The 27176-nt window shown below is 46.1% G+C and overlaps 1 protein-coding gene across 1 annotated transcript in view; it reads left to right on the top strand.

Moving 5' to 3' along the window:
* The window catches only part of LDLRAD3 (low density lipoprotein receptor class A domain containing 3), a 178945-nt gene that overhangs the window by 49327 nt on the left and 102442 nt on the right, over positions 1 to 27176 (top strand). Inside the window, exon 3 of the mRNA XM_024752534.1 lies at positions 13532 to 13666. Coding sequence (XP_024608302.1) covers positions 13532 to 13666 — 135 coding nt within the window. The remainder of the gene's footprint in view (positions 1 to 13531; positions 13667 to 27176) is intronic.

Consider the following 27176-nt stretch of genomic DNA (forward strand, 5'->3'; position numbering starts at 1 on the left):
ATTGCTTGTTAGTATTTGTATAATCGCTGCTTTAAAGTCTCTGTCACAAAATTCCAACATCTGCCTTATCTTGCTGTTGGTTTCTGTTGATGATCCTTTCCCATGAGAGTTGAGATTTTCCTGTTTTTTCATATGACAAGTAATTTTGGATTTTATTTTGATTATTTTGATTACTATGCATGACACTTTGGGTTTTGTTTAAATCCCACAGAGAAGGCTTGTATTTTTGTTTAAGTGGACAAATGACTCTGCTGGGTCAGGCCACAAGTTCCTAACAGCCCTCTGGAAGGGCAATAAAGCCCTCAGTGGACTGTAGTCACAGTTGTTTTTAGACTGTTTTTGCAGTGCTGCTTGGACCTGTTCCGTGTCTGCACCTCCCAGTGGCCAGTCTGGGACCTGGGCAGTGGTCTATGCGTTTAGTTCTTACCATCTTTAGTCTGCTGATTAGGACCAGATCCATGCATGTGCATCTTGGGAATCAGCCTCAGAGTTCAAAAACAACTTTATGAAGTTGATTTCCCAAGTTCCTCCCTCTCCGTGATCTCTCTGATATTTGCCAGTTTCCTGGGAGTCTGAGAGGGGAAAAAGAAGGTAAACTTAGCACCATTTCAGTGCTAGTTCAAATTTTGGTCTTCTTCCACAGTTGGTCTGCTCCAATTTACTTTTCAGAATCTAAAAAGAGCTGTTACATGTATTCTGTCCAGGTTTTCTTTAGCTGCATTCAGTAGGAGAGCCAGGGTGTGGTGTGATTGCCGCATCTGACCTGGAATTGGATCCTCCCACAAGACAGTTGGAGCATCACAAGAAAAGAGACGACCAGACATTTGCCTTCTGATACAACCCAAAAGGAACACACATCACCACTCTATGGTATTTCTGCCCCCAAACATCCAACCTGAATCTGACTGAGCCTCTTGGTCTGTCTTAGTCAATTCAGGCTGCTATAATAAAATACCATACACTGGGTGGCATACGCAACAGAAGCTTACTTCTCCCAGATCTGGAAGTCCAGGATCAGAGTACCAGCGTGGTCAGGTTGGTGGTGTGGACCCTCTCTCTGGTCATAACCTCACATGGCCTTCCTTGGTGTGTGCACACAGAGAGAGAAATCCTCATCATCATCTTATAAGGGCGCTCATCCCATCATGAGAACAGCACCCTCGTGACCTCATCTAACCCTAAGCACCTCCCAAAGACCCCACCTCCTAATTCCATCCATTAGGGGTCAGTGTTTCCACATATGAATTTGGGGGGAACACGAACATGCAGTTCTTAACACTAGCCACTAGTTTATAGGAAATTCAGGGACAGAGGAACATGTGAGTGACCCCGTGGGTAGACAAATGGCCAGCTCTGGAATGTGGAATATTCTCCACCACTCAGTTTCAGCCACAAATAAATTCTAAGAAAAAAAATTAGAAGGGGGAGCCTACAGATTCAAAGAGACCAAGAGACAAGCCAACCAAATGTAATATGTGGACCTTGTTTCAACCCTGATTCAAACAAACCAACTGTTCAAAAAATTGAGATAGTTGGGAAATCTTGAATTGTGGCTGTATATCTAATGATATTAAGGCATTATTATTGAGTTTTTAAGTTTAAGGATGGCATTCTGTTTATTTATTTTTTAAAAATCCTTATCTTTGAGAAACATATACTGGAGTATATGAAAGTGAAATTACATGGTATCTAGGATGTGCTTCAAGCCTTTCCTCTGGGGTGGGGTCGGGGTGGGGGGCGGATAGTGGGTGAGGTAGGACTGAAACAGATGTGTCAGCGTATTGGTAATTCTTTTTCATTTTAATTATGGGTTTATTGCTTAGACACTGGAAAATAAATTTTTTTCTTTCTTTTTTTAATTGAAGTATAGTTGATTTACATTGTTGTGTTAGTTACTGCTGAATAGCAAAGTGATTCATTATACATATATATACATTCTTTTTTTTAAAATATTCTTTTCCATTATGGTTTATCATAGGATATTGAATATAATTCCCTGTGCTATGCAGTTGGACCTTGTTGTTTATCCATTCCATATATAAAAGCTTACATCTGCTAACCCCAACCTCCTACTCCATCCCTCCCCCAAGGCCCTCCCCCTTGGCAACCACAGGTCTGGTCTCTATGTCCATCGTTTTGTTTCTGTTTCATAGGTTCATTTGTGTCATATTTTTAGATTCCACATATAAGTGATATCATATGGTATTTGTCTTTCTCTTTCTGACTCACTTCAGTTAGTATGATAATCTCTAGTTGCATCTGTGTTACTGCAAATGACATTATTTCATTCTTTTTTTATGGCTGAGTAGTATTCCATTGTATATATGTACCACATCTTCTTTATCCATTTATCTGTCGATGGACATTTATGTTGTTTCTATGTCTTGGCTATTGTGAATAGTGCTGCTATGAACATAGGAGTGCATGTATCTTTTTGAATTATAGTTTTGTCTGGATACATGCCCAGGAGTGGGGATGCTGGATCATATGGTAATTCTATCCTTAGTTTTCTGAGGAACCTCCACACTGTCTTGCACAGTGACTGTACCAGCTTACATTCCCACCAACAGTGTAGGAGCGTTCCGTTTTCTCCACACCCTCTCCAGCATTTGTTGTTTGTAGACTTTTTAATGATGGCCATTCTGACTGGTGTGAGGTGGTACCTCCTTGTAGTTTTGATCTGCATTTCTCTAACAGTTAGCGATGTTCAGCATCTTTTCTTGTGCCTCTTGGCCATCTGTATGTCTTCTTTGGAGAAATATCTATTTAAGTCTTCTGCCCATTTTTGGATTGTAATGGTAATTATTAAAACCAGGTGATTGGGGGCTTCCCTGGTGGCGCAGTGGTTGAGAGTCCGCCTGCCGATGCAGGAGACACGGGTTCGTGCCCCGGTCCGGGAAGATCCCATGTGCCGCGGAGCGGCTGGGCCCGTGAGCCATGGCCGCTGAGCCTGTGCTCCGCAACCGGAGGGGCCACAACAGTGAGAGCCCCATGTACCGCCAAAAAAAAAAAAAAAAAAAAAAAACCAGGTGATTGAAACACAGGGGTTCCCTATGCCAGTCTCTATTTTTGTATGTAACTGGAATTTTCCATAATAAAATGGTAAAAAGAAATAAAAGATAAAGGAGCAGTTTTGTTGGGTGATGTCTTGACTTCAGCAAATAATTGGAGAGTCATATTTTTAAAGAACTTTATTTCTGTGGATGTGTTTTCCACTGTTTGCATTCATTTTGCAGGAGGAAGGATAAGCAAGGACCAGTGTTTCCTTCTAGAGGATCACAGTGCTGAGATTTTGCCCTTTCATTTCCTTCCTTTCTCCTTTTTACTGGGTTTGGCCTCTTCCTCCTGCCTTGGGCTCAGACATCCTTGGCTGGCAGTGAAGCCCGGATGGGCTGTTAGCACAGCTCTCCCCCGGTCCTCCGTCAGGGAGGACAGGTACTCCTTCCAGGAACTGAGTTATGGCAGAGTGGTCTGGGTGACCACGGTGGAAAATTCTTTCAAGTGGGATCTTCTGCTGCTGTTTTCAGCATAGTTGTGCTCAGAAAACCCGCTGCGTACTGGACTGTTTTTCGCCCACTGCTGATGAATTCTGGCCTGTCCCCTAAAGAGCTGAATTGCTCAGCCAGTGTGTTTATATTTTTTAATCACGGAGCCCCTTGGTGCTTGTGTATTTCTGTAGCTTTATTCATGTCAACCCAGATCAGATTCCACATGTCTTCTTCACCCCTCAGCAGATCCATGAGTGGAAGCCTCAGGGAGCTGTGCCTCACGTCGGAGGGGCTGGGTCAGCAGAGGGGCGGGAGGATGCTTGCACCCTATGCTTCCAAGCTCCATCAGCAAGGTCCCCTTAAAGCCTCCTGTACGACCTGCTTCCTTAGGGAGTTGTTCCTGGTCTGCCGAGCCTGGGCTGGTCATTCTGTGTGTTGGCACAGCATCTTGGGCCCCCTCCAAACAAATCAGAGGCCTGCCCTGAACACCCTGTAAAGATAACTCCTCTCCTCTCCAGTCTCCCACTCTGTCTCCTTCCCCTGATTCACTCTTCTCCTCGCACTTAACACCACTGTTTGTTTATTTTCTGCCTTCTCTGCTACACCATGATGGCCATGAGATGGTATTGTTGCATGGTTCACAGCTGTACTCCCAGTGCCAAGTGTATAGTCTGGCTCAGCCTTAGCACGGGATAAATGCATGTGGAATAAATTACACTTCTCATGCTTTATCTTCAGTGCACATTGACCTGCCTGCCTCCCCACTAGAGTGTAAGCTCTTTAAGAACAGACTGGGCTGGGGGCTTCCCTGGTGGCGCAGTGGTTGAGAGTCCGCCTGCCGATGCAGGGGACACAGATTCATGCCCGGGCCGGGGAAGATCCCACATGCCGCGGAGCGGCTGGGCCTATGAGCCATGGCTGCTCAGCCTGTGCGTCTGGAGCCTGTGCTCCGCAACGGGAGAGGCCACAACAGTGAGAGGCCCGCGTACCACAAAAAAAAAAAAAAAAAAAAAAAAGAACAGACTGGGTTTTCTTTTATCCCCAGTGCCTAGTAGAGTGCTTCATTTATAGGCAAACTAAATATCTGTGGAATGAGTGGATCAAGCAGCTAATCAAACAGAGGGTTAAAGAAGAAGACAGACGGTCAGGATATATTCTCGACATGGGGATGTCTTGGCCTCTTCTTGGGTTTCAGATGTGCACCCAGAGGGCAGCACATTGTTCATTCACCCCAGCTCCTACCTTCTTTCAGACTCTCATTCTCTTTCTACAGTTTCTGTGCCAGACACCCTGCAAGATGCTGCAGGGGGTAAAGAGATGGGTCAGATGCAGGACCCTGGCAATGTTGAGGTGACCCTCAAGCAAGGGAGACAGAAAGAGTCATACCCAAATAAATACAATATGGCTTGACAGTGGAGAGTGCTGTGGGAGCCACTGATGGGAGAGATTATTTGCCTCTGGGCTCATCAGTGGGAGTTGTTGAAGGAGATGGACCTAGGAAGATGGGTGCCATTTAAAAGTTGGCAATACGATTCCGTGGAGTCTTTTCGGCTAAGGGCTCAGCAGTGAGGTGTGCAGACTGTGCAGAGCATAAGAAGCCACTTGACTGACAGTGACTGAGTACTTACTATGTATATGGCACATTTCTATGTGCTTTACACGTGTGATATTTTAGGCTGATAACATTATGACTCCCTGTTTGTAGATAAGGAAGTGAGACATAGAAAGGTTAAATAACTTGCCTAAGGTCACACAGTAAGTGACAGAGTTGTAACATCAACCCAGGCAGTATAAATCCAGGGTCTGAACTCGTAACCACTATACTGTGTATCCCCAATGATAATTATTATTACAAGCATTTATTGAGCACCTGCTGTGGGCCACATGCAATTCTCAGTTATTCAGGTGCATTAAATTTTTTTTTTTAATTTTTGTTGGAGTATAGTTGATTTACAATGTTGTGTTAGTTTCAGGTGAGTGAAAGTGAGTCAGTTATGCATATACATATAAACACTCTTTTTTAGATTATTTTCCCATATAGGTCGTTACAGAGTATCAGAGTTCCCTGTGCTATACAGTAGGTCCTTATTAGTTATCTATTTTATATACAGTAGTGTGTACATGTCAATCCCAATCTCCCAATTTCTCCCTCTCCCCATCCCCCCTTGGTAACCGTAAGTTTGTTCTCTACATCTGTGACTCTGTTTTTCTATTTTGTAAATCGGTTCATTTGTATCTGGTGCATTATCTTAATTTTCACAAAATCTTAAGACAGAGGCACTATTCTTATTTCCATTTTACAGATAAGGAAATTGAGGCTGAACGAAGCTAAAGCATTTTCCTAATGTCATGTGGCTAGTGAGTGGTAGAGCTGAAATTTGAACCCAGGTGAACTTCTTACCCTCACTGCTAATCATTACAGAAAAATGTATGCTCGGAAGGGTAGGCTGGGGCAGGTTGTGAAAAGTTAAAAGTCTGGTTAATAAGTACCAGGGATGTAATGTACAACATGATACATATCATTAATGCTGCTATACGTTATATATAAAAGCTGTTAAGAGAGTCAATCCTAACAGTTTTCATCACAAGGAAAATAATTTTTTTCTAGTTATTTAATTTTGTATCTATATGAGATAATGGATGTTCACGAAACTTACTGTGATAATCATTTCATGATGTATGTGAATCAAATCATCGTGCCGTACACCTTAAACTTATACAGTGCTGTATGTTAATCATATCTCAATAAAGCTGGAAGAGAAAAAAGTTAACAGTCTAGGATTGTATTTTATACGCAACGAGGAGCAGTTGATTCTGAGCTGAGTGCAGAGCGAGGAGAGGGAGAAGGTCAAGCATGGCTGGAGCCCGGGGAGCTGGGACGTGGTGGTCCCTTTAATGGAAGTGGATCCAAGAAGAGAGGGAGAAGTTGGGGAGAGAGGGAAGGATGTCCGTTTCAGACATGCAGAGCTTGAGGTGAGGGGGTCTTCAGGCAGAGATGTCCACGAAGCATCAAGAGAAAGAGGATTATCGCTGGAGGGAAGATTTGGGGAGCCATCCACAGAAGGGTGGTGGTTGAAGCAGTGAAGTCGAAATTGGCGGGAGACAGGCTGGGGGGTTGGACAAGAGGTAGCCAGGCCCAGGAAGCCTTTACAAGGAGGAGGAAACAAACGGCCATTAGCAATGAATCAGGGTCTGCCACTGCCACTGCACTGCCTCTCGAAGGGTTCTGAAAGTTCGGATCCTTCGGGTCCTTAGAGGCTGGGGAAAAGGCAGACGGGATTGAGGAACCTTTGCCTCCTCCTGCTTTACCAGAGTGGTGGCGCCTCCCCTCCTGCAGACTCGGAAGACGGAAGACGGCTGCACATGGCCCTGATCTGTCTCGGGGGCCAAGGGCTGCTGGGAGAGGTCCTGTGGGTGGACTCTGAAAGGAAGGCAAGAACTTGCAGCTGGCCACAGACAAGCCACCTCTTCTTTGAAGGTCCAGGCTGCCAGCATTTTCCAGGCCACAAAGGAGCAGTGCTTGTTAATGGGTCGGATTATTTGCAGAGAGGCTTGGGGCCAGGCATCCTGTGTCCTGGAACAGAGGAAGTCTCGGAGCAGCTCCATCTCCCCCATTTGCCTGGTTCCCAGGGAAACGGGGGCTGGGAAGACAAGATACCCACGGAGACCATGAGGTTGGGATGCTCGGCGAGGAAGTGGGCGGGCACCACAGCGGGATGGGGAGCAGATGGGGGATGTGGGGACTGGTGGCCAGGAGGTTCTCATTGATGTGTTTTGTCAAGAACCCTTTGAGGTGGGAGAGGGGCCGACTTCACAGACTTTAAATGGATTAAAGGCGACATTTCCTACGTCCCGCTGGAGACAGATTGCTTCATTTCCTGTCTTGAAGCTGGTCAGTTGCTTTTGGACGACTGCAGTGGGCCCTGGGTCCTTTCCCTCAGATGTGGTTGAGGTGAATGCCACCAGTTTAATTAACCACTGAGCTTAACCTTCTCACTCCTCCCTCCCCTGGGCAGGGAGAGACAACTTCTCTTTCCTGAGTACTGTGGGCTGGGAAACAGATTCTAAGATCTCTGTGTTTGTGGTGGCAATAATAGCTGGGGAACTTTGGAGTCGCAGTTGAATTTTTGAAGTTAACTCTGCGGACAGTTTTCCATCCTTACTGAAATAAATACTATAAAATGCAATGTTCCTCTTCCTAGTTAAGCGAGTAAAATAATACATTTTTTCAGTGACTGGGAAACCTCAGGAAGGACAAAGAAAACATACATGTGGAGCACATTAAATATTGCTAGAAGATGCAGAGATACAACATCCCAGAGTAGGAAGCGTTTCATAGTCAGTTTATGGGCCGTCTGTTGATCAGTTATGTTTCAGGGTCCTGGGTGAGGATCCACGGCATCACAGAAACCCCTAAGACTTGACTTCTGTCCCCCCCAGAGCCTATAGGTTTGGTCCACCATACATGCACCCTGAAATCTGGCTTAAGCCTGGTAAATGCTGCAGAGGTCCTGGAAGAAATATAGCAAAACTTGAGCTGTCTGGGGTCTTTGGGGAGATTTTACTCTAGGTAAGTGAGTGTGCCTCTGACAACAGGGATCTCCTCTTGGCTTCCTCAGTGTCTACCTCTGTTGGTGACAGTGCAGGGCCGTTCTTAGGAATGTTAGTTTTTAGACTGGGCTATAATACAGGGTTGTCTTTGGCTCCTTTTAGAACTTTCTGGTCTCTTTTGAAGCTATCTTAGGCTGCTCTGCTTTTGGAATTCTTCAGGTGGCTTTTTATAGCTTTATGGTCCCCTCCCATGGTTGTCAGCTTTTATTTCTTGCAATTTGTCTGCAGGTTGGCCACGGCGTCCTCTCTCTCTTCTAATTTGCCGTGTCCTTGGGAACTGGAACACAAACTTGCTGGAATTTACATAACCGGAGAATCAACAGACCTGGGGGAGGGGAAGGCTGGAGGGCCCTTCCTTGAGAACACTCCCAGCACTTAAAGGACAATAACATCCCAAAGTGTGTTTTGATGGTTCGGAGGCCTTTTTCTGGCTTGCTGCTGGTTTTGGGGAGGTTCCTCTAGCATCCTCTGCCTCTGTTTCTCTGCCCTGCATTGGGGGCGGGGGGACATAGTATTTTATGAGGAGCCCTTGACAAGGAGAAATCCCAGGTATGTCTGTTTACCAGCGTGTACCTGTGTTCTCTGAACAACAGGGCACCTAAGTGTGAAAGATACTAAAGACAGGGGTTTGTGAGCCAGAGAGAATTTTTTTTTTTTTTTTTTGCCGGTCACGGGCCTCTCACTGTTGTGGCCTCTCCCGTTGCGGAGCACAGGCTCCAGACGCGCAGGCTCAGCGGCCATGGCTCACGGGACCAGCCGCTCCGCGGCATGTGGGATCTTCCCGGACCGGAGCACGAACCCGCGTCCCCTGCATCGGCAGGCGGACTCTCAACCACTGCGCCACCAGGGAAGCCCCTGAGCCAGAGAGAATTTTGTGGGAAAAGAGAAAAGGAAAAGGAAAGTGAGTGATCATTGAGACATCTCTGCCAGACTAGACTCTTAGAAACTTTTAGTGGAGTCTTTCCAACATACTGAAAAGGAAAAATAAAATTAAATGAACACCTGTGTTTCCCAACAGCCTGTTTTAAAAATCATATTACCTATAGTTATGGTTAAATTATTATAACTATATTAACAAGTTAATAATACTATATTATATTATAATAATAATACATTATAATATTATAACTCTATTAACTATGGTTAATAATACCATATTGTGTATTTGAAAGTTGCTAAGAGAGTAGATCCTAAAAGTTTTCATCACAAAGGAGATGTTTGTAACTATGTGAGGCGATGGGTGTTGACTCACTGTGGTGATCATTTGCAGTATATACATATATCAAATCATCCTGCTGTACACGTGAAACAAATACAGTATTATTTGTCAGTTATATCTCAGTGAAAAAAGTCATTGCCATATTGCCTTATTTGCTTCAGATTTTTAAAATAATAAAGTGTTACCAAATATTATAAGTCTACAGTACACCCCTTTCTGACCCTATCCTTCTCCCTTCTCTCCAGAGACATCCTTTGTCCTGAACTTAGGGTTGTTTCTTCCAATGCGAGTATATATTTTTGTATCTTCAATAATTGATAGTATTCTTTTGCATGGGTAACTTCATCTAATTGGTACAACACTATACATATTCTTCTGTAACTTTTATTCTTATATAACTTGCATATATCTTCTATAACTTCGCCCCCTCTATTGAATTTGTGAGATTGATCCATCTTGATCCTGGTTCATTCTTTTTTTTTGATTTTGTATTCTTTTCTTTATTGAAGTATAGTTGATTTACAGTGTTAATTTCTGCTGTACAGCAAAGTGACTCAGTTATCTACATATATACATTCTTCTTTATATTCTTTTCCATTATGGCTTATCCCAGGATATTGAATATGCTTCCCTGTGCTATACAGTAGGGCCTTATTGTTTATTGGTTCATTCATTTTTTTTTCGGTACGCGAGCCTCTCACTGTTGTGGCCTCTTCCCGTTGCGGAGCACAGGCTCCGGACGCACAGGCTCAGCAGGCATGGCTCACAGGCCCAGCCGCTCCGCGGCATGTGGGATCTTCCCAGACCGGGGCTCGAATGCGTGTCCCCTGCATCGGCAGGCGGACTCTCAACCACTGCGCCACCAGGGAGGCCCTGGTTCATTCATTTTTTACTGCTGTTCAGCGAGGGTTGGCAAACGATAGCCCCTGGGCCAAATTGGCCTACGCCCTGTTTTGCAAGTTACTTACTTTAAACGTACTTACTACCTGTAAATCAAGTTTTATTGGAGCACAGTCCTGCCCTTCGTTTATGAATTGTCCATGGCCGCTCTGTACCACAATGGCAAAGTTGAGTAGTTAAGACACGGTGCAAGACCCAAACGTTAGCAGAGCCTAGAGTATTTACTATCTGGCCCTGTACAGTAAAAGCTAGCCATCCCCTCCTGTAGAATTCTAACAGTGTAGCACATGGTATTAATTCTCCTGTGGGTGAACATTTGGGTCATTTCTAATATTTTTATTTTACAAGCAGTGCTTCAGCACACATTTCTGTTTGTTCCAGATTCTCCCCTGAGTGTGTAGCTGGAAGTGAAATGACTGGGCCATGGGGCATATGCCCCTTAAATATCACCAGGTATCACTAAGTTGGTCTCCAAGGTGGATCTACCAATTTGCACTCCCACGAGTAGTCTCTGAGACTTCCTCTCCCTCCCCATCCTGGCCAACAACCTGGGATTTTAAGACCTTAAGTTTGGTGAGTCTGCTGCGGTTAAAGTGGTGCTTCACTACTGGCCATAGTCAACATCTTTTCAAGTTGTTATTGAGCGTTTGCCATTGCTCTGATGGGAATTGCCCTGTCATGTCCTTTGCCTATTTTCCTGTTGAGTTGTTTGTCTTTTTTCTTTTTTTTTTTTTTTGCGGTACGCAGGCCTCTCACTGTTGTGGCCTCTCCCATTGCAGAGCACAGGCTCCGGACGCGCAGGCTCAGCGGCCATGGCTCACGGGCCCAGCCGCTCCGAGGCATGTGGGATCTTCCCGGACCGGGGCACGAACCCGTGTCCCCTGCATCGGCAGGCAGACTCTCAACCATTGCGCCACCAGGGAAGCCCTGTCTTTTTTCTTTTGAGTAGTGAGAGTTCTTTCTGTATTCTGGTCCTAGTCCTTTGGTTATATGCGTTAATACCAAATATATGTATTCATTCTATGCACTGAAATTGGTTCTCAGTCCCTGTGGATTCTTTATCAGTAGAGCTGTGTCTTAAGATATAGCCAGTCTTAATTCATTTGAAGATACGTGTGATCTGGATATACACATACGTACATATATACACATATATGTGGTATGCGTGTATATACACACGTGCACACGCACACATATGTGACTTCTTTTCCTTGGGAAAGTTTGTGAGGTTGAAAGGGTCTAAGGCTGACGAGAAGTCAGTAGATGCCATCGCGTCTGCAGGGTTGGTTCAGCATCGCCTTCCCTGCTGGGGCGGTTCACGTAAGTTTGCAGCAGCCCCATCTTGGGGCAATTCAGGTGCCTTTCCAAGGCTGTCCATTCGAGTGAGCTGACCGTTGCTGACGCTTTGGCTGTGTAGATGTGACCCACAAGGTCCCCGGGAAGCCAGAGGCCACGTGGTGGGATGCTGAAGGGTTTGGAGCGCTGCCCTGGACAGAAACCAAATGTGACTTATGGTTTCGGGTTTCCCCATTTTGGTTTTGGCTGAGGTCAGACCTTGGTTTCAGCACGATCAAGTGGAGCCATTCTCTGGCCCACAGCGATTTAAATAATTACAACTTCCATTTTCAGGCCAGACTCCTTTTGCTTACCTTCAGGCTGGTCCGTCATCTTCAAAACTGAGAGCACTGGCTTCCCCATCCCTCTACCTCCTCTGACCTTTCAAATCAAACTTTCTGAGTTGAACAGTTAAAAACTAAAAAACTCCACAGCCCTTTGGGTTTCCAGGGCCCTGTGAAGTCTGCAGCTATGATCTCTGTGCCATCTTAACAATCGCTCCGTGAGGCATATGGGGAAGATAAGTTACAACTGCCATCCTGCTGGTGAGGACCATCTGGAGACGCCGGCGCTGGCTTGTTCCTGATCCCGTGGCCGTCTTCAGTGATGGCTGTGCCATCCTGCTCCGGTGCTCTTCGTACCACGTATGATGCAGATGCCGGCTCAGTTTGTGACCCGAGATCCCACGATGACCCCTCTTCGTTGTCACCAATATCACTCCTTCAGGGAGGACCACACTCTGGGGGGCTGAGGCAGACATAACTCAGGGAGCATGTCCAACATTTCCTGAGCCTGTGCTACATGTGTACATTTTCCTCACATGTCATCTCCTTTGATGCTTAAATTAATGCTGTAAGTAGCAGGGCTAGCTTCATGGACCTGTGACCTGCACAGGCTCCGTGCTTAGCTTAGAAGCACGCCACACTTGGTTTAATGCCCAGCACTTATCTTCTTGAAGTTTTAAATAATTTTTGAACAGTTGACCTTGCATTTTCAGTTTGCACTAGGCCCTGCAAATTATGGAGTCAGTCCTGCACGCAGATAAAGGAACTGAGGCTCAGAGAAGTGAAGTAAGTTACCCAAGATCACACAGCTAATAAATGGCAGACTGCGGGCTGGAGTAATTTCTACTTTGCTGCTTTATTGATTGAAAATAGAGCCCTGGAAAGAGCTTGAATTGCACTGCAAGGAGTGAGGAAGCAAGATAAATTGTGCTGTAGAAATAGCGATTTTCCATGGAGATTTGCTTACATGTTGTTCAGCGGTTTTGTGCTGACCTTATGCTAGCTGGTTGCGACCTTCTTCCTTGAGGGTAAGGGCCATTTCTGTCATTTTTTGGGGGGTTCCTGAAAGTGCCTGCAACAGGGAGCTGCTCAGACTGAGCCAGTGGGTTAATGGGCTTCTTTGATTGCAAAGCAGAGATGGAGCTCACCTTGGTGAGCCATAAGGAAACATGAGGACTTACCAGACTGGTCCATAGTTAGGGAACCAGAAGGATCCGACATAGGCCTTGGATTAGATCGTGCCATCACTCCATCAGTGGCAGAGGTTCACGGATCCCTGACCCATCTACTCCATCTGGCTTTGCTCTTTTCTGTGTGTCTCTTATGTTACCGACCATTCCACTCTTGACTCTCCTGGGAGATTCGGGTTTTGCCCCAGGCCCCTCAGAGGCTGCTGGCCCGCCTAGCGTTTGACCAGTTAGGGCGAGGTGTTGCCCTCTGGCCATGTTGGTATGGTTATAGGACACCAGCATGATGACTTGGGAGAAGGACCTTTTAGAATGGAGCAGAGTAAGTCTCATCCTGTCCAGGTCATTGCCTGACCAGTCTCCCAGGATGGGCTTTGAAGTCAGCCATCCTAGAAGATGAGTTTGCTACTTCCCGAGCAGGGCATACCCCTGGCTGGAGAAGGTGCTGGGGGGTCCTAAGGGGACTGGCTAACCTCCCTGGTGATCTTCTCTGGTTTCCCTTCACAGCAGCAAACCCTTTGCTTTGCTCCACTGCCCGCTACCACTGCAAGAACGGCCTCTGCATTGACAAGAGCTTCATTTGCGATGGGCAAAATAACTGTCAAGACAACAGCGACGAGGAAAGCTGTGAAAGTTCTCAAGGTAGGAGCCCCTCAAGCTCTAAAAAAAATAATTACGACACCACAGCACAGTAACACTGAAGAAAACAACACCCATCCCACGTTCAAATGCAACAGCCATGTTAATTTCTGCTCTTTACCTCGAAACCCTCGTACACATGGTTCTAACCGTAATGCACCTACCATTTTGTATTTCTCACGCATTAAATATCAAATATACATTTTCTCTTCAAAATTGTAATTTGTCCTGCTGCGTTGCACACCGTCTCGGTGCTCTACTGTGGTTTTCTAAATTGTTGCATTGTTGGAGGCCACCTAGGTTGTTTCTTTCCATTGAGTTACTTCTTCAGGATAAATTCAGCAGAGTGGGACACCTTCACAGTTCATGACTACACCTCGTCATACAGCTGTTTGGAAATTTTTAAAAATTTGCCATTGCTGCTAGTATCATCTGCGCGTGTCAGGTTTTGTAGTAGTATCCCAGGCATTCACTGTTGTTCCCTTTTTCCCATTTTTGCTGATTTAGTAGTCATAGAATGATAGCTCCCCAAATGCTTTAATTTGCATTTCTCTGATTATGAGGAAAGTTAACATTATCCCCTGGCTGTTTGTTTACTGCCTTGTTTCCTCTTGTATGAATTGCCTATTCCTATCAGAGCTCTCAACCTCAGAGCTGTTGGATGGAAACTGAAGGGTGCATTTGGGGATGGAAAGAGGAGCTTTTTAGGAAACCCAGAAGGACATGGAGGGGTCATATCCTCCCCTGTTAAAACTGACTGGGTACGTTTCTTTACTCATTGTCTCTTTTCCAGTAAACATGTATTTATTTCTTCAGTGATTAGGAAAAAATACAAAGATTTAAAAATGCATGTCAATTGTAAGGCATCCTAAAAAGTATATATTTCTAATGTTATAAACAGGTATCATCCATATGTAATCTTTACTTTTCTCACTTAGTGTTATGTTGCTGTGATCCATCCATTTTATTGTTTATTGGAAGAGTTCATTTGTTTTGACCGTTATTCAGTATTTCACTGTATGACTGTACCACAGTTTACAAACTTAATAATACTGTAAAAAAAGAAAAGCAAGAGAAAGATGGATAGCTGGTTAATTCATATGTTGGGAGGCAGGAAAGATGGGAGGTAAGATGAAGTTAGGTGCAGGTTCCTTTCAAGGTCCTGGCTTTTATTTTGGTTGGTGTTTATTATGTTATTAAAAATGAATGAATGACTGGGTCATGCATAGACCACTGGTGAGAGCACGCCACAAATTAAGGAATTATGAGCCATCCAAACCCATATGCCTGAGGTCCATAGACGAGAGAAGACAAAATGTGTATCTACATGGACTTTGCCAAGATTTGTACAGAGAGCAGCTCTGGGAGGTGAGTCTTGGGCAGAGTTAGCCTCCGATTGTCCTGACCTAGAAAACTCCCTCCTCGTGTCTTCTCCTCACCAGTGGTTCTCAAAGTTTAATCCTCAGACCGGCAGCATCAGCATCACTTGGGAACCCTTTGGGAATGCAAAGCTCCGGATGTACCCAGGTCCACGGAATCGACGCAGGAGGTGGGCCGAGCAGTCTGTAGTTTAACAAGCCCTCCAGGTGAATTGAATTCACGTGCAAATCTGTGAACTGCTATCTATTATCCACTAACTTTAGAGAGGTTTCTAATCTTGCCATTTGCCTAGGGATTTCTAAACTGATTCAGTGGTGAACGGCAAGGTGTGTTTCTAGGCTTATGCAAAGTCACATTTTTATAAACCAAAGCACATGGCGTTGGGCCATCGGCCATCGGCCACTGGCAGTGGTAGAGGAACAGTAATCACAGAATCAAGTAAAAATTAGCTTAGATAGGCGGGATTGAGAAAATTTTTCCATATATATTGTTTCTTACGCGTGTATGTATCCTAGACTCACTAATGGTGCCCTGAGATGGTCAACAAAAGGACTTTCAAGTCTAAAACTTGGAAGTTAGGGAATTCGTCCTGATGCTTTTAGCAGCACCTACAATGCTCCCCCCCAGCCCATGCCTATCCCAGCATTTTGCTGAAGCAGATTTTTGCTTGCCCTTAAGAAGAACTGTTCCTCTGAAGGCTGGTTCAAGCCCAGCTTGTTTCTCTCTATATATTGTACTCTCATATTATAAGCATGAGGGGTAGGAAGAGTTGGTGGTGGACACATACACACAAAGCCCGACTCTTGGCAAACGCCTCACTTGGAGCAGCTTACCTTAGAATCTCAGCTTTGTGCCTTCCATACCCAATGACCTCCCTTTAGAAAATAAGCTCATTTTGCAGGTGCTCTCAGAAAACGAGTCGCATCAGGGCATGGGTAACAGCTGTCCACTGCTGTCAATGTGACAGCCTCTGAGCAAGGATGCCTGTTGTGGAAAGGCATCTCCATTAGCTACCTAAGAACAGGAAGCCTTTTGGCCTCTCGAATCACACAGATCCTACCTGGTAGCATAGGTAGTGCCCTGCACATGGTGGATTCAGTGAGTGCTGAAGACTAGAAAAGATTTCTTTGTAAGGTGTTGTTATTAAGCTGTGTTTAATTTGTACCTTGTGCGGCACTACACTGTACACGTGCTAAAGTTATGTGAGTTCAAGTATCCATAATCTATTAAAATAATCATAAGAAGTATTATTATTACTGTTTAAACAGAACAGATGATTCTGTCATTCCCTCGATGGGGGTATGCCCCCCCAGTGCGCATGAGATGGTAATCTGGACCTCCGTTCCCTTGGCCCGCCTGCAGTTCTGCATCTCTCTTAACGATGTAAACGTCCCTCTGCTCCGAGTGCGATTCTGGTATTGAAGGGGATGCTTTTCTCTACCATGTAGCTGCTAAAGCAAACTGACTGCTGATTTTGGTGTTAAAAGGGACACCGTTGTGCCCGTGCTGGGGGAAAACCTGACCCATACTGGGCTTTTGAGAGACTGTAGTGTCTTCCTGAGGAATTTCAGAGGCATCTTGAGTGGACAACGTATCGTCTTATACCACGTAGGATTTGACCTATTGTCATCTTAATAATAGCGAATATTTATCTAGCCCTACCCTGCACCAGACACTGTGCTGGACACCTTCTGTACACAAGTTCATTTAGTTAAAACACATCCTATCTGCTTCTGCTGGGCTTCCAGCCCTTGAAAAATGCATCTTTGCTTTCAGTTGATGTGGGAAAAGAAAATTATACTTTATAATGTTTATTTTGATGGAGTGGAGAAAACTGACCCCAAGACAGGAAATAGGGTGCTTGAAATACTTCTAATTTGCTGAGGGTATGAAAAAGTCGTGTCTCCACTGAGAGACTCCAGTTTTGGCTGCACCTCTCCTTCCTTCTTCCTCTCGTCGCCATTTAGTTCCCTTCCTTACGCTGACCTTTCAAAGCAACAGCAAACCCTGCTAAGACTCGGAGGCGGGAATGGGACCATGAAAGTGCAGTCATTACTGTACCTTTCGATTCCAGATGGGATGTATTGGAGACCAAAGAACACTGTGCTGGGATCGGATTGTAACTGCGGCTTCATTCATTGGAAGCATAACCTGTTACCAGATAATTCCACAAGCAGTGGCTTTGGAGCAAGCTTTGCATATGGCTTTCTAGGAACTTTCCCTGGGAGGGTGCATCTGAGGGTCAGCAGGTGCTGCTGTGCGCATATTGGCTGTGGCCAGCACTCAGGTGGCCTTAAATATGTTGGATTCAGTCCTAACTGGACAGATAGATCCTTTCCAACTTGGATACATGATAATGTGGCAGGCAGCCTTCAGTGGTTCCCAGCCCCTGGGGTTCATGCCCTGGTATAATCCCATCCCTTTGCATGTGATCTGGACCTTGGAACTAACTTTTTTTTTTTCAATTGTGGCAAACTACACTTAACATAAAATTTACCAGAGTAACCGTTTTTTAAGTATATGGTTCAACAGTGTTAAGTGCATTCACCTTACTGTGTACCCAGTCTCCAGAACATTTCCATTGTGCAAAACTAAGATGCTCTATACCCATTAAACAACAACTCCCCATTCCCCCTCCCCAACCCCTGGCAACTGCTGTTCTGCTGTGCTTCTATGAATTTGACTATTCTAGATACCTCATATAAATAGAATAATTCAGTATTTGTCTTTTTGTGACTGGCTTGGTTCACTTCTGGAATGTCTTCAGAGTTCATCCATGCTGTAGCGTATGTCAGAATTTCCTTCCTTTTTAGTTAAGGCTGAAAAGTACTCCATTGTACATTGGTACCACATTTTGTGTATCCATTCATCTGTTGATAGACATTTGAGTCGCCTCCACCTTTTGGGTTTTGTGAGTCATGCTGCTGTGAACATAGGTGTACAAATTGTGACTCGCTTTCTACAAAGAAAATAGCAGCAGAAGTGATAGGATGTCAATTCCAAGGTAAGATTACAAAAGACTCCACGTGTGTTTTGCTTATCTGTCTTGCTCACTCTGACGTCAGCGGCTGCCATGTTGTGGGCTGCACCATGGATAGGCCCATGCGGCAAGGAACTGGGGAGGCCTCCGACCAAACGCCAGCAGGGAATGGAGGCCTTCAGGAGCTACAGGAGTGAGCTCAGAGGTGGCCTCTCCCTTCGTCCAACCTTGAGCTATCTGCAGCCGCAGGAGTCACCTCAACTGTCGCCTTGTAAGAGGCTTGAGCCAGAGCTCAGCCACTCCTGGATTTCTGAGCCACAGAAATGGTGAGATAATAAATGTTTGGTTCTTTAAGCCTGTAGGTTTTGGAGTAATTTGTTATGGCATAATAGAGAACCGACACCATGAATACCTCTTAAGTGGGCCCCACTTCTGATCGTTCTAGTAACAGAGAGCTTATGAAGACTCAGGTGATGGAGAGTCAGTCCTTTGGAAGGTCAAGCAGCTGTTTATAAGAATAGCCATCATGTTAAGCACTAACTATCAGGCACCATTCCAAGCGTTTTACTTATATGTTCCTACTCAGTCCTCACAAAATCCCTGTGAGAGGAGGACCCTCTCGCAGAAAATGACCCCCACTTTTCCAGATGAAGAACCCAGGGAACAGAGAGGTTCCGTAGTTGTGCCATGTCCACGCAGCGAGTAAGTGGTGAAGTCAGGGATGGGAACTCAGGTCCCCTGATGTACGAGCTAACATCCTCCATCACCCCGTGATGTAGCCGTCTGGTTATTACTGTCCTGGGACCAGGAACAGCAGACATTGCCCGGCCTTGGTCCTGTGAGCGCAGAGGGGAGGTTGTGAGGCTGGCATATTCCCTCTCTTTGTACTCAAGGTTTCCTGTCAGTCAGAAAGACTAATGATGCCTATGACCTTCCCACCTCCTGAGGAATGCCAGGAAGATAAGCTCTTCTGAAGAAGCCACCAATGCCAGGATAGTTAATTGAGTATATTGGCAATTGGGTTGCCATTTCTTTATCTTGCTTGCTGTATACTGGTGATAATGCTTAGAGGAGAATTTGGAAAGCTGGCCATGAGGTTTGGCAACTCACCAGAAGCTAACAGTGACAGTTTTGTCCTGTTTCTTCTGTAGAGTTGTGTGTGTGTGTGTGTGTGAGATAGTGAGAGAGAGAGAGAGAGTGAGAGAGAGAAAGGGCAAGAGAGCACGTGAGCTGTCCTTTCCGGCATTTTTGTTAGGGGGCACTTAATGGGGTGCCCCCGTGTGCCAGGCCCTGAGCTGCATGCAGGGGATACAAAAATGGTCTTGGTGTCTCTTAAATTGTGTTCTCCCCTATAATTCATATGTTGAAGTCCTAAACCCCAGGATGTGACCTTGCTTGGCAATTGGGTCATTGCATTGTAGTTCGTTAAGATGAGGTCACACCGCATGAGGGTGGGCCGCTAATCCCATATGACTGGTGTCCTTATCAAAAGGGCATGTTTGAACACAGATACACAGAGGGAGGCGGCCATGGGAACGTGAAGGTAGAACTTGGGTGATGCGTCTACGAGCCAAGGAATGCCAGAGAATGCCAGCAAACCACCAGAAGCCGGGGAAGAGGCACTGCCAGTCTCCAGAACCGTGAGACGGGAAATTTCTGTTGTTGAAGCTGTCTAGTTGGTGGTGCTTGGTTACAGCAGCCCTAGCAAAGCCATACGGCTCCCCAGAAGTCACACTCAGGCAGAGCACAGCCCTACGCCAAGTGCCACAGCAGAAATACAAACGAAGAGACACAGGACTGCTGGAAAGTGACCAACGTGCAAAAGCAAAGGGAGATGAGGGCGTAAGGGAGCTGCGAAAGCACTCGGTGCCTTCATGGAATCGGGACAGTTGAGGGTGCATCCTCCTGGTGGGGAGAGGTGCTGGCTAGAGCTGTGCTTGGTTAATGGGGCATCTCCCAGGTTGCATTTTGAGATGTTCATTTTCTGTACTTGGTGTGCAGGCCTCATTAACTCTGTCTCCACAACAGCCCTGGGACTGAAATCAGGGCACCGGAACTCCTCCAAGTTTCCTTAAAGTCCTGACCAAGACCATCAACACTTCTGTTGTCCAGTCACCTTAGGACAGTTGGACTTGGGTCTTTCACCCTCTGGTCCTAATGCCCCAGCTGAGCTAAATTAGCCAGTCACCCTGGCGGTTGCCAAGGGGGAAGGGGTTAGGGGAGGGTGGAGACGGAGGAGGGGTTAGCAGATGTAAGCTTTCATATAGAGAATGGGCAAATGACAAGGTCCTACTGTACAGCACAGAGAACTATATTCAACATCCTGTGATAAACCATAATGGAAAAGAATATTAAAAAAAAGAATATATAAAGAAACAGACCTACTAGAGAATGGACTTGAGGACATGGGGAGGGGGAAGGGTAAGCTGTGACAAAGCGAGAGAGTGGCATGGACATATATACACTACCAAACGTAAAATAGATAGCTAGTGGGAAGCAGCCGCATAGCACAGGGAGATCAGCTCAGTGCTTTGTGACCGCCTGGAGGGGTGGGATAGGGAGGGTGGGAGGGAGGGAGACGCAAGGGGGAAGAGATATGGGAACATATATGTATGTATAATTGATTCACTTTGCTGTAAAGCGGAAACTAACACACCATTGTAAAGCAATTATGCTCCAATAAAGATGCAAAAAAAAAAAAGAATATATATATACATATGTGTATAACTGAGTCACTTTGCTGTACAGCAGTAATTAACACAACATTGTAAATAAACTGTGTTTCAATTTAAGAAAAATTTTTTAATAAATAAAATAGCCAGCCACCCACTCAGACTGGGACCTGGAGCCTAGGCTTACAATGGTTAAATAATCAGCTGCAGAAAGAAAGAATTAGGGATGGTGACTGCTTCTTACTCTCTCCTCTCAAATAAATACCTCAAATAAAGCCTGAGAGCCGAGGGAACCAAGGAGGAGGGTCCTGGTTCCTGCTGGGCAGAGGGCTGCTGACCAGGTCAGACCACCACTGCTAACTCAGGGGCTTTCACCTGTGGTGACCAGGGCCATGTTCTGTATGGTCCATTAAGGGAGCTGTCCTTCAGTGCTGTGGAAATGGGAGGTCGGTGTCCCTTCACAGACCTCTCCTCCATATGGGGCCTATGGTGGGTGGATTCTTACTCTCAGGTCTTTACTCCCCACCTCTATCCTGTGACAGTAGCCAGAGGACGTGTCCCTACCTGTGGATGCCAGGCTTGCTCTGGCCGTGGAATGTTGGTAGACGGACAGAAGGGAGGTTGGAATGTGCTGTGCCCCCGTGCTTGGTCTCTTTCATTCTAATGATCTGCTATGAGACAAATATACTACTGGTCCATGGAAAAGTGTCACATGGGTCAGACCTGAGCCCAGCCCACGGCCTGGGGTCAGTCCCAGCCGAGGCCACAAAGATGCAGCCAACCGGCAGACCCCTGGCAAGGTAAGAAATCTCTAGTGTGGTCAGTCACTGAGATTTTAAGGTGTATTTGTGATGTAGGAAAACCCGCCTAATATCAGATCTTCGGGAAATGTGTGTGTATGTCAGTATGTATTTATCAGGTATTTATTGATGGCTGCCATGTGCCAGGCACTGTGCCCATTAGATACAGGGACATACCTTATTTTGACAAACACCAAGATGCCATCAAGTGTAAGACCCACTATTATTTTGTTATGCTGAGAAAGAGAAAATGGTGACAAATTATGACGGACTATTGATTTTAAGATGCATCCCAATTTTGGAATGTTAAAATGGGAGGAAAAAAATGTGGCTTTTAGAATGGAAGATGGGAATAGGTGGTAATAGGGAACAAGATAAGTGTGATCTCTACTCTGATGGCACCTACATCCTAGTAGGAAAAACAGGCATTGGGTTGGTTACTGGTGTGAGGAGTGTGTGGAAAAGGCAAAGACAGGATGCTTTGGAAGCGAGTGACGGGGCTCTGTAGGGTACTGAGACCTTCTTGAGAAAGTGATGCTGAAGCTGAAATGGGAAGGATACGGAGGAATTAACTGGATAAGAGGAGGGCAGGGTGCGGGGAGAAGGAACCTTCTCGGCAGAAGGAACTGTAGGGTAGAAGATCCAGGATTGAGCATTTGAACAGCGTGGTACACTTAAAGGGCCGAAAATCCACGTGACACCCTCTCCCTCTGGTGGACAGGAGGAGAATAACTTGGAAGGAAGCTGGAGCGGTCAGCAGTGGCCTGTGGATTGGTGGCCTGGGGAGCCACATGAAGGACCTTAGACTTTCTCCATGGGCAATGGGAAGTCATGGACCAGACGTGTGAAGGTGATGACAGTGGGATGGATGGGCCGATGGCTTCGAGAAGTGTTTGGGGCTGGTGTCGTCAAGATTTGATGGTAAACTGCATGGGGGTGGCCAGGGGTAGAAATGACCTGCAGCAGGTCACCGTGGGGATGCTAATCTTGTGGGACCGGAGAACCTGCCATAGCATCTTCCAGTTGTGCCTGCTCTTTGCCCTTCCTCTCCAAGCCCCCCACTGGATAATTGAGAGGAAAAGGAGCTTATGCTTTTGGAGGAGACCTTTGCTTTCTGTCGCAAGATAAAACCAAGTGACTGCGCAGCCAAAGATTTGTAGAGAAACCATGGAGGGCATGAGATGGGAGAAGTGCTAGTTTTTGTTTCATTTTCAAGTATGAATGGAAAAGAGCTTTACATATTTAAAAAAAATAGTAGTCTGGGGTTTAGGGGATCCAACCCAAAATGTCACAACCTAGAATCTGTTGGGTGGTCAGTACTTACCACAAAACTCGTGCCGCCAGACAATGTGAAGAGCATCACTAGAGGGGTCCTTGGAGCGAGTCGTCACCCTGAAAGAATTTATATGGCTTTACCTAGAATAAAACTGCTGGAGGTACAGTTAACAGGAGGAATGCGGAAGCCGTTTCTTCACTTTTCATTTGAGAGTTTGAAAGCCCAGCTGGGCCGGGAGAGGCAGAAACGCTGACTTCATTGGAAGAAGCAAAAGGAGGTTGAGAGAGGTTGATTGTGCCTTTCTGTGTCTTTGGGGCTCTCTTCTTAGAAACTGAGTGTTTGCATCACAAAAGCCTCCATTTCTTTAACCACAGCGGGCATCTGAGGATTTCTAACGTGTCCCTCGTTTAGAAGCAAGTCAGGATGATTCTCCATTCCCGACAGTAATTGCGTCCTGATCTGGTAGCCACCATGCTCATCTGCAGGGCTGTCTCTGCCGTCTCCCCACTCCCCACCTACGTTCCCCTTCTCTCCCCCATCGGTCCCTCCCTCTCCCTGGCGTGTGGTAGATCCCGCCTGGACACATGGCAGAGCGTGCCCCTTGCTGAGGCAGGTGGACTAGGTTTCGGGGGAGGGGGACCGAGTATGGGGCTTACCGTCTCTCTGCAAGTTTTCTGAGCTGGAGGATAAGCCGTGTTGTGCTGTTCGATTGTGCAGGGGACATTTGTCTGTCCGTGGACAGCTTGTGGCCCTCAGCTCCCCACCCAGTACCCTTTCGCTGTCTTGACTCTTCCTTCAGACACAGATCATTTGCACAGTGCCTGCTACTGCCCGGCCCACCTGGGTTCTGGAAGAAACACAAAGCTCAGTCCCATCACAGTTGCTCATAGTTGACAAGGGAGAAGCAGAACACCCCAGGGATAATTACCCCGAAATGTGATAAATGCTGTAATAGAGGAAGGAACAGCACGCCGTGGGGGACACGAGGACATGACTGGGACAGTGGGGAATGACTTTTTCCTAGGGGGTATGGGAAGCCTTCAGAGGAGTGAAATCTCTGCCCAGACGTTAAGCATGAAAATGGACCCAGCAACAAGCACGAGGGTGGGCATCTAGCCAGAGGGAAGAGCATATTCAGAGACAGAGATCCCAAACGCCCAGAGCAAAGTGTGCTTGCGTGTGTGTGTGTGGGGGGGGGGGGGGGGGGAGTGACTTGAAAACCAACAATAACAGAACTAAACTATTTATACCTCCCTGGGTGCTTCCGTTGGAAGGTGGAGCCCAAGGAGGAAAATCAGGAGAAATGAGATGCTCTGCTCTGGTAAAGGAATTCACAGGAGGGGCTGGTTATCATTGCCTGCAATGAGAATTTTGATTCTCCGTGGGTCTCAATAGAGCTTTGCTATCCCATTGGCAGGGGAGATCTAATTGCAACTTGGGGATACTGTAAATGAGACCGCAGAATAATAGATTCTGTGAATTCTCCAGGATGAGAATAGCTTGGGCGGTTAGATGGCCACATGCTGGGTATTTCCATCCGCCACCCTTGACTAGAGGCTTGAAAATCTCCCTGGGGTTATGCAATCCAGTAAATATCTTTCTTTTTTTGGCCCCGGTTTGGCTACCTGAGAGCTCTGTGACCTGTGGGAAATGAAAATGTGCTCTGATGTTGCAGATATCTTGTCATATCCCCCAATGCTCCCAGCACCTCTCTCTTGCTCCCTCCTTGTTTCTCTCTGGAAATTCAGCAGGTTATGTCGGGTTAGTCTTTGGTTCTGAAATGCCACAGAATGACACTTACCCACGTTTCCCTTCCGTGAGTTCTCTTCCCTGAGATCTTGTGCCCTATGTAATGTGTGCGCTGCTCAAATTACCGTCAGTGGGTCAGCTTTTATTGAAGGTCTTCTTTTGCAGAGAGCACTGCTAGGTGCTATGAGAAATCAAGAGACTTCCTAGCAGCAGCTCTATTTCCTAGTACCTTATTTTTCAGTTGGAGACGAAGACCGGGAATACATAACCACTCCTTTGATCAACACTACTAACTTGAGAAATGTCCCATTAAGCCCTTGCGTTTGACAATATGTACACATTAATGCTCCGTATATTCTGGGTGCCAAAGTATATTGAATATGTCGTGTTAGCTGCCCTGTCCTCAGCTCCTTCCAGACTGTCTGCTCCACTCATGACCTTTGGAAGGGCAAAGGTCACTTTCCAAGACAGTTCCCCGCCACCTCAGCCACTGTTGACCCAACTAGGCTTAGACACCTGACCCACGACCAGTCAGTTCATGGGCTGGCCAGCAGCAAATCAGAATGACTGTCTCAAACTCAGACACTCAGGGTTGAATCAGCCTTAGGAAGCTGAGCAAACACTGTGTAGAGGTAGGACCCAGCAACGTGGCAGCCACAGTTGGGAAGGGCAGAATTCACAGTTGAGAGTGCTGGTCTGCTTAGAGGGGACATCTAAGAGGCCAGAGGTGGCAGCCCCCAGAGAGGGATGGAGAGGGTATTTGCTTTATCCTGGATGGCTTCCCAATTCCCAGCTCTAGCTCCCATGAGGCCCAATGTCTTTACCTTTCACTGAGGCCTCTGGGACCTAGAGCAAAACTTTGTCTTCATTTGAACTGGCTTGAGTGAGTTACAAGTGATAATCTACTGAAAGAGTGGTCAGTGTCAGTCATTCATGGAATCATGGAAGACTTATATTATGTACTTCAGACAATTAGGAGGGACTCAGAAGATGGGAGACGTAGAGAAAACAGGGATGTGAGCAAATTGGGGGGAATCTTTAGGATCTGGTTTCTAGTGTTTCTTCTCTGATTCTTTCTGACATTGGGTTCTTAGTTTAAAAGACTAGAGACAGTCCAGGGACTATGTATTGGTTAGGAAATAGGCTAAGCTGCTGTAACAAAGAGACCCCAATATATAGTGGCTAAAATACGATGGAGGTTATAACTTAAATAAGTGCCTTAAATAAGATGAATTCTCTCACATATAACATCCCAAAGATGAGCAGTCTGGGCCAATAGGGAGCTCTGCCCTCCCCCAAGGTTGCTGCAAAGGTCACTATTTCCCAGATATCAGGAAGGAGGAAAGAAGGGGAAACCAGGATATCTGCTTCATTTTTAAGGCAATGAACTGAAAGTTACACACATCACTTTTATTTCTAATCCAGAGACCTGAACTTAGTCACATGACCATAACTAGCTGCAAGAGAGGCTGAGAAAGGTATTCTTAATCATATGGGTATTTATATGCTCAACTAAAACCCAGGAGTATATATCTGAAAAGACAGAAAGGGAGAATGGATAGATACTGGGGAATAATTGGCCACACTCTCTGCCACGGTCTCTTTTAATCTGAGCTGATATTTCAAAGGTTGGTATATGCCAGCAGCATGTCTTGTAGGTTTTCTACATGGGCCACCACCAGACCACAGACTTCTATCTGAGTGGCATTCGTTCCCACAGCCTGAGAGAGAGCACTCCGAGGTGTGTGCTTTGCCTCCTTGGGCTCTGAAACAGGTCTGAGCTGGAGTGCTGTGCAGTGCCAACTGGGGAAACTCAGGTACACACCCAGTGGGGGCAGCCCCTCTGCATCCCCAGATGTATAGTTGAAAAGGCACTTCTCGTATTTCTTTGTTCCTTCATGGTCTCATTTATTGTAAGCCTGTTGTGACCCTTTGTAAGCTTTTACCTTGATTTTGGAGTGTGATCAAGGTGATAGTTATTCTTTAGATGGCAGGAACACGACTTTGATTTTGCTTTTTTCACAGAAGTCAGTGGGCCACAGATTTAGGTCAGTTTGCATCTGAAGGAAATCTCCAAGGACAGGTGCTTTGTCCTCATTAGCTGATTTGTTAGGCAGTCTTTCCCTGTGGCTCAGAACCTTTTATAGATTTTTCCCTCAAACTCTTTTGGTCTACCTGTGCCTGTCTGCTTACCTTCTGGAAATGTGTATTCGGGGAAAGTGACTCTCTAGTGCGTCCCTCCCCGCTGTCCACATCCCCATGCTATCCACAGTTCAGTTACTTCTCTCTTTCTCCCAATCTCAGTGTGACAGTTTTAAAATATGTCCACATATTCTTTGTCATCCTTCCATCGAGAAGTGGAGCCTTCCCCTGGAAACTGGCCTGGCTTTTGTGACTGTTTTGATCCATAGAGTATGATAGAAGTGATGCTATGTGATTTCTACGACTGTAAAAGGCCATGCAGCTTCCTCCTTGCTCTTGGAATACTCCCTGTTGAAAGCTTCAGAAGCCATGTAAGCAGTCCAGCTGCCCTGAGGCTGCCATGTTGTAAGGAAGCCCAAACTAGTCTATACAGAGAGACCTTGGAGAGGCCCCTGAGGAGAGAGATGCCTGGGCGGCCCCTGGCTGCCTCCGCCACTGTCTGCTTACAACAGTA

This window comes from Neophocaena asiaeorientalis, unplaced genomic scaffold (assembly GCF_003031525.2).
Source record: "Neophocaena asiaeorientalis asiaeorientalis breed wild unplaced genomic scaffold, Neophocaena_asiaeorientalis_V1.1 scaffold196, whole genome shotgun sequence".
Classification (NCBI taxonomy): domain Eukaryota; kingdom Metazoa; phylum Chordata; class Mammalia; order Artiodactyla; family Phocoenidae; genus Neophocaena; species Neophocaena asiaeorientalis.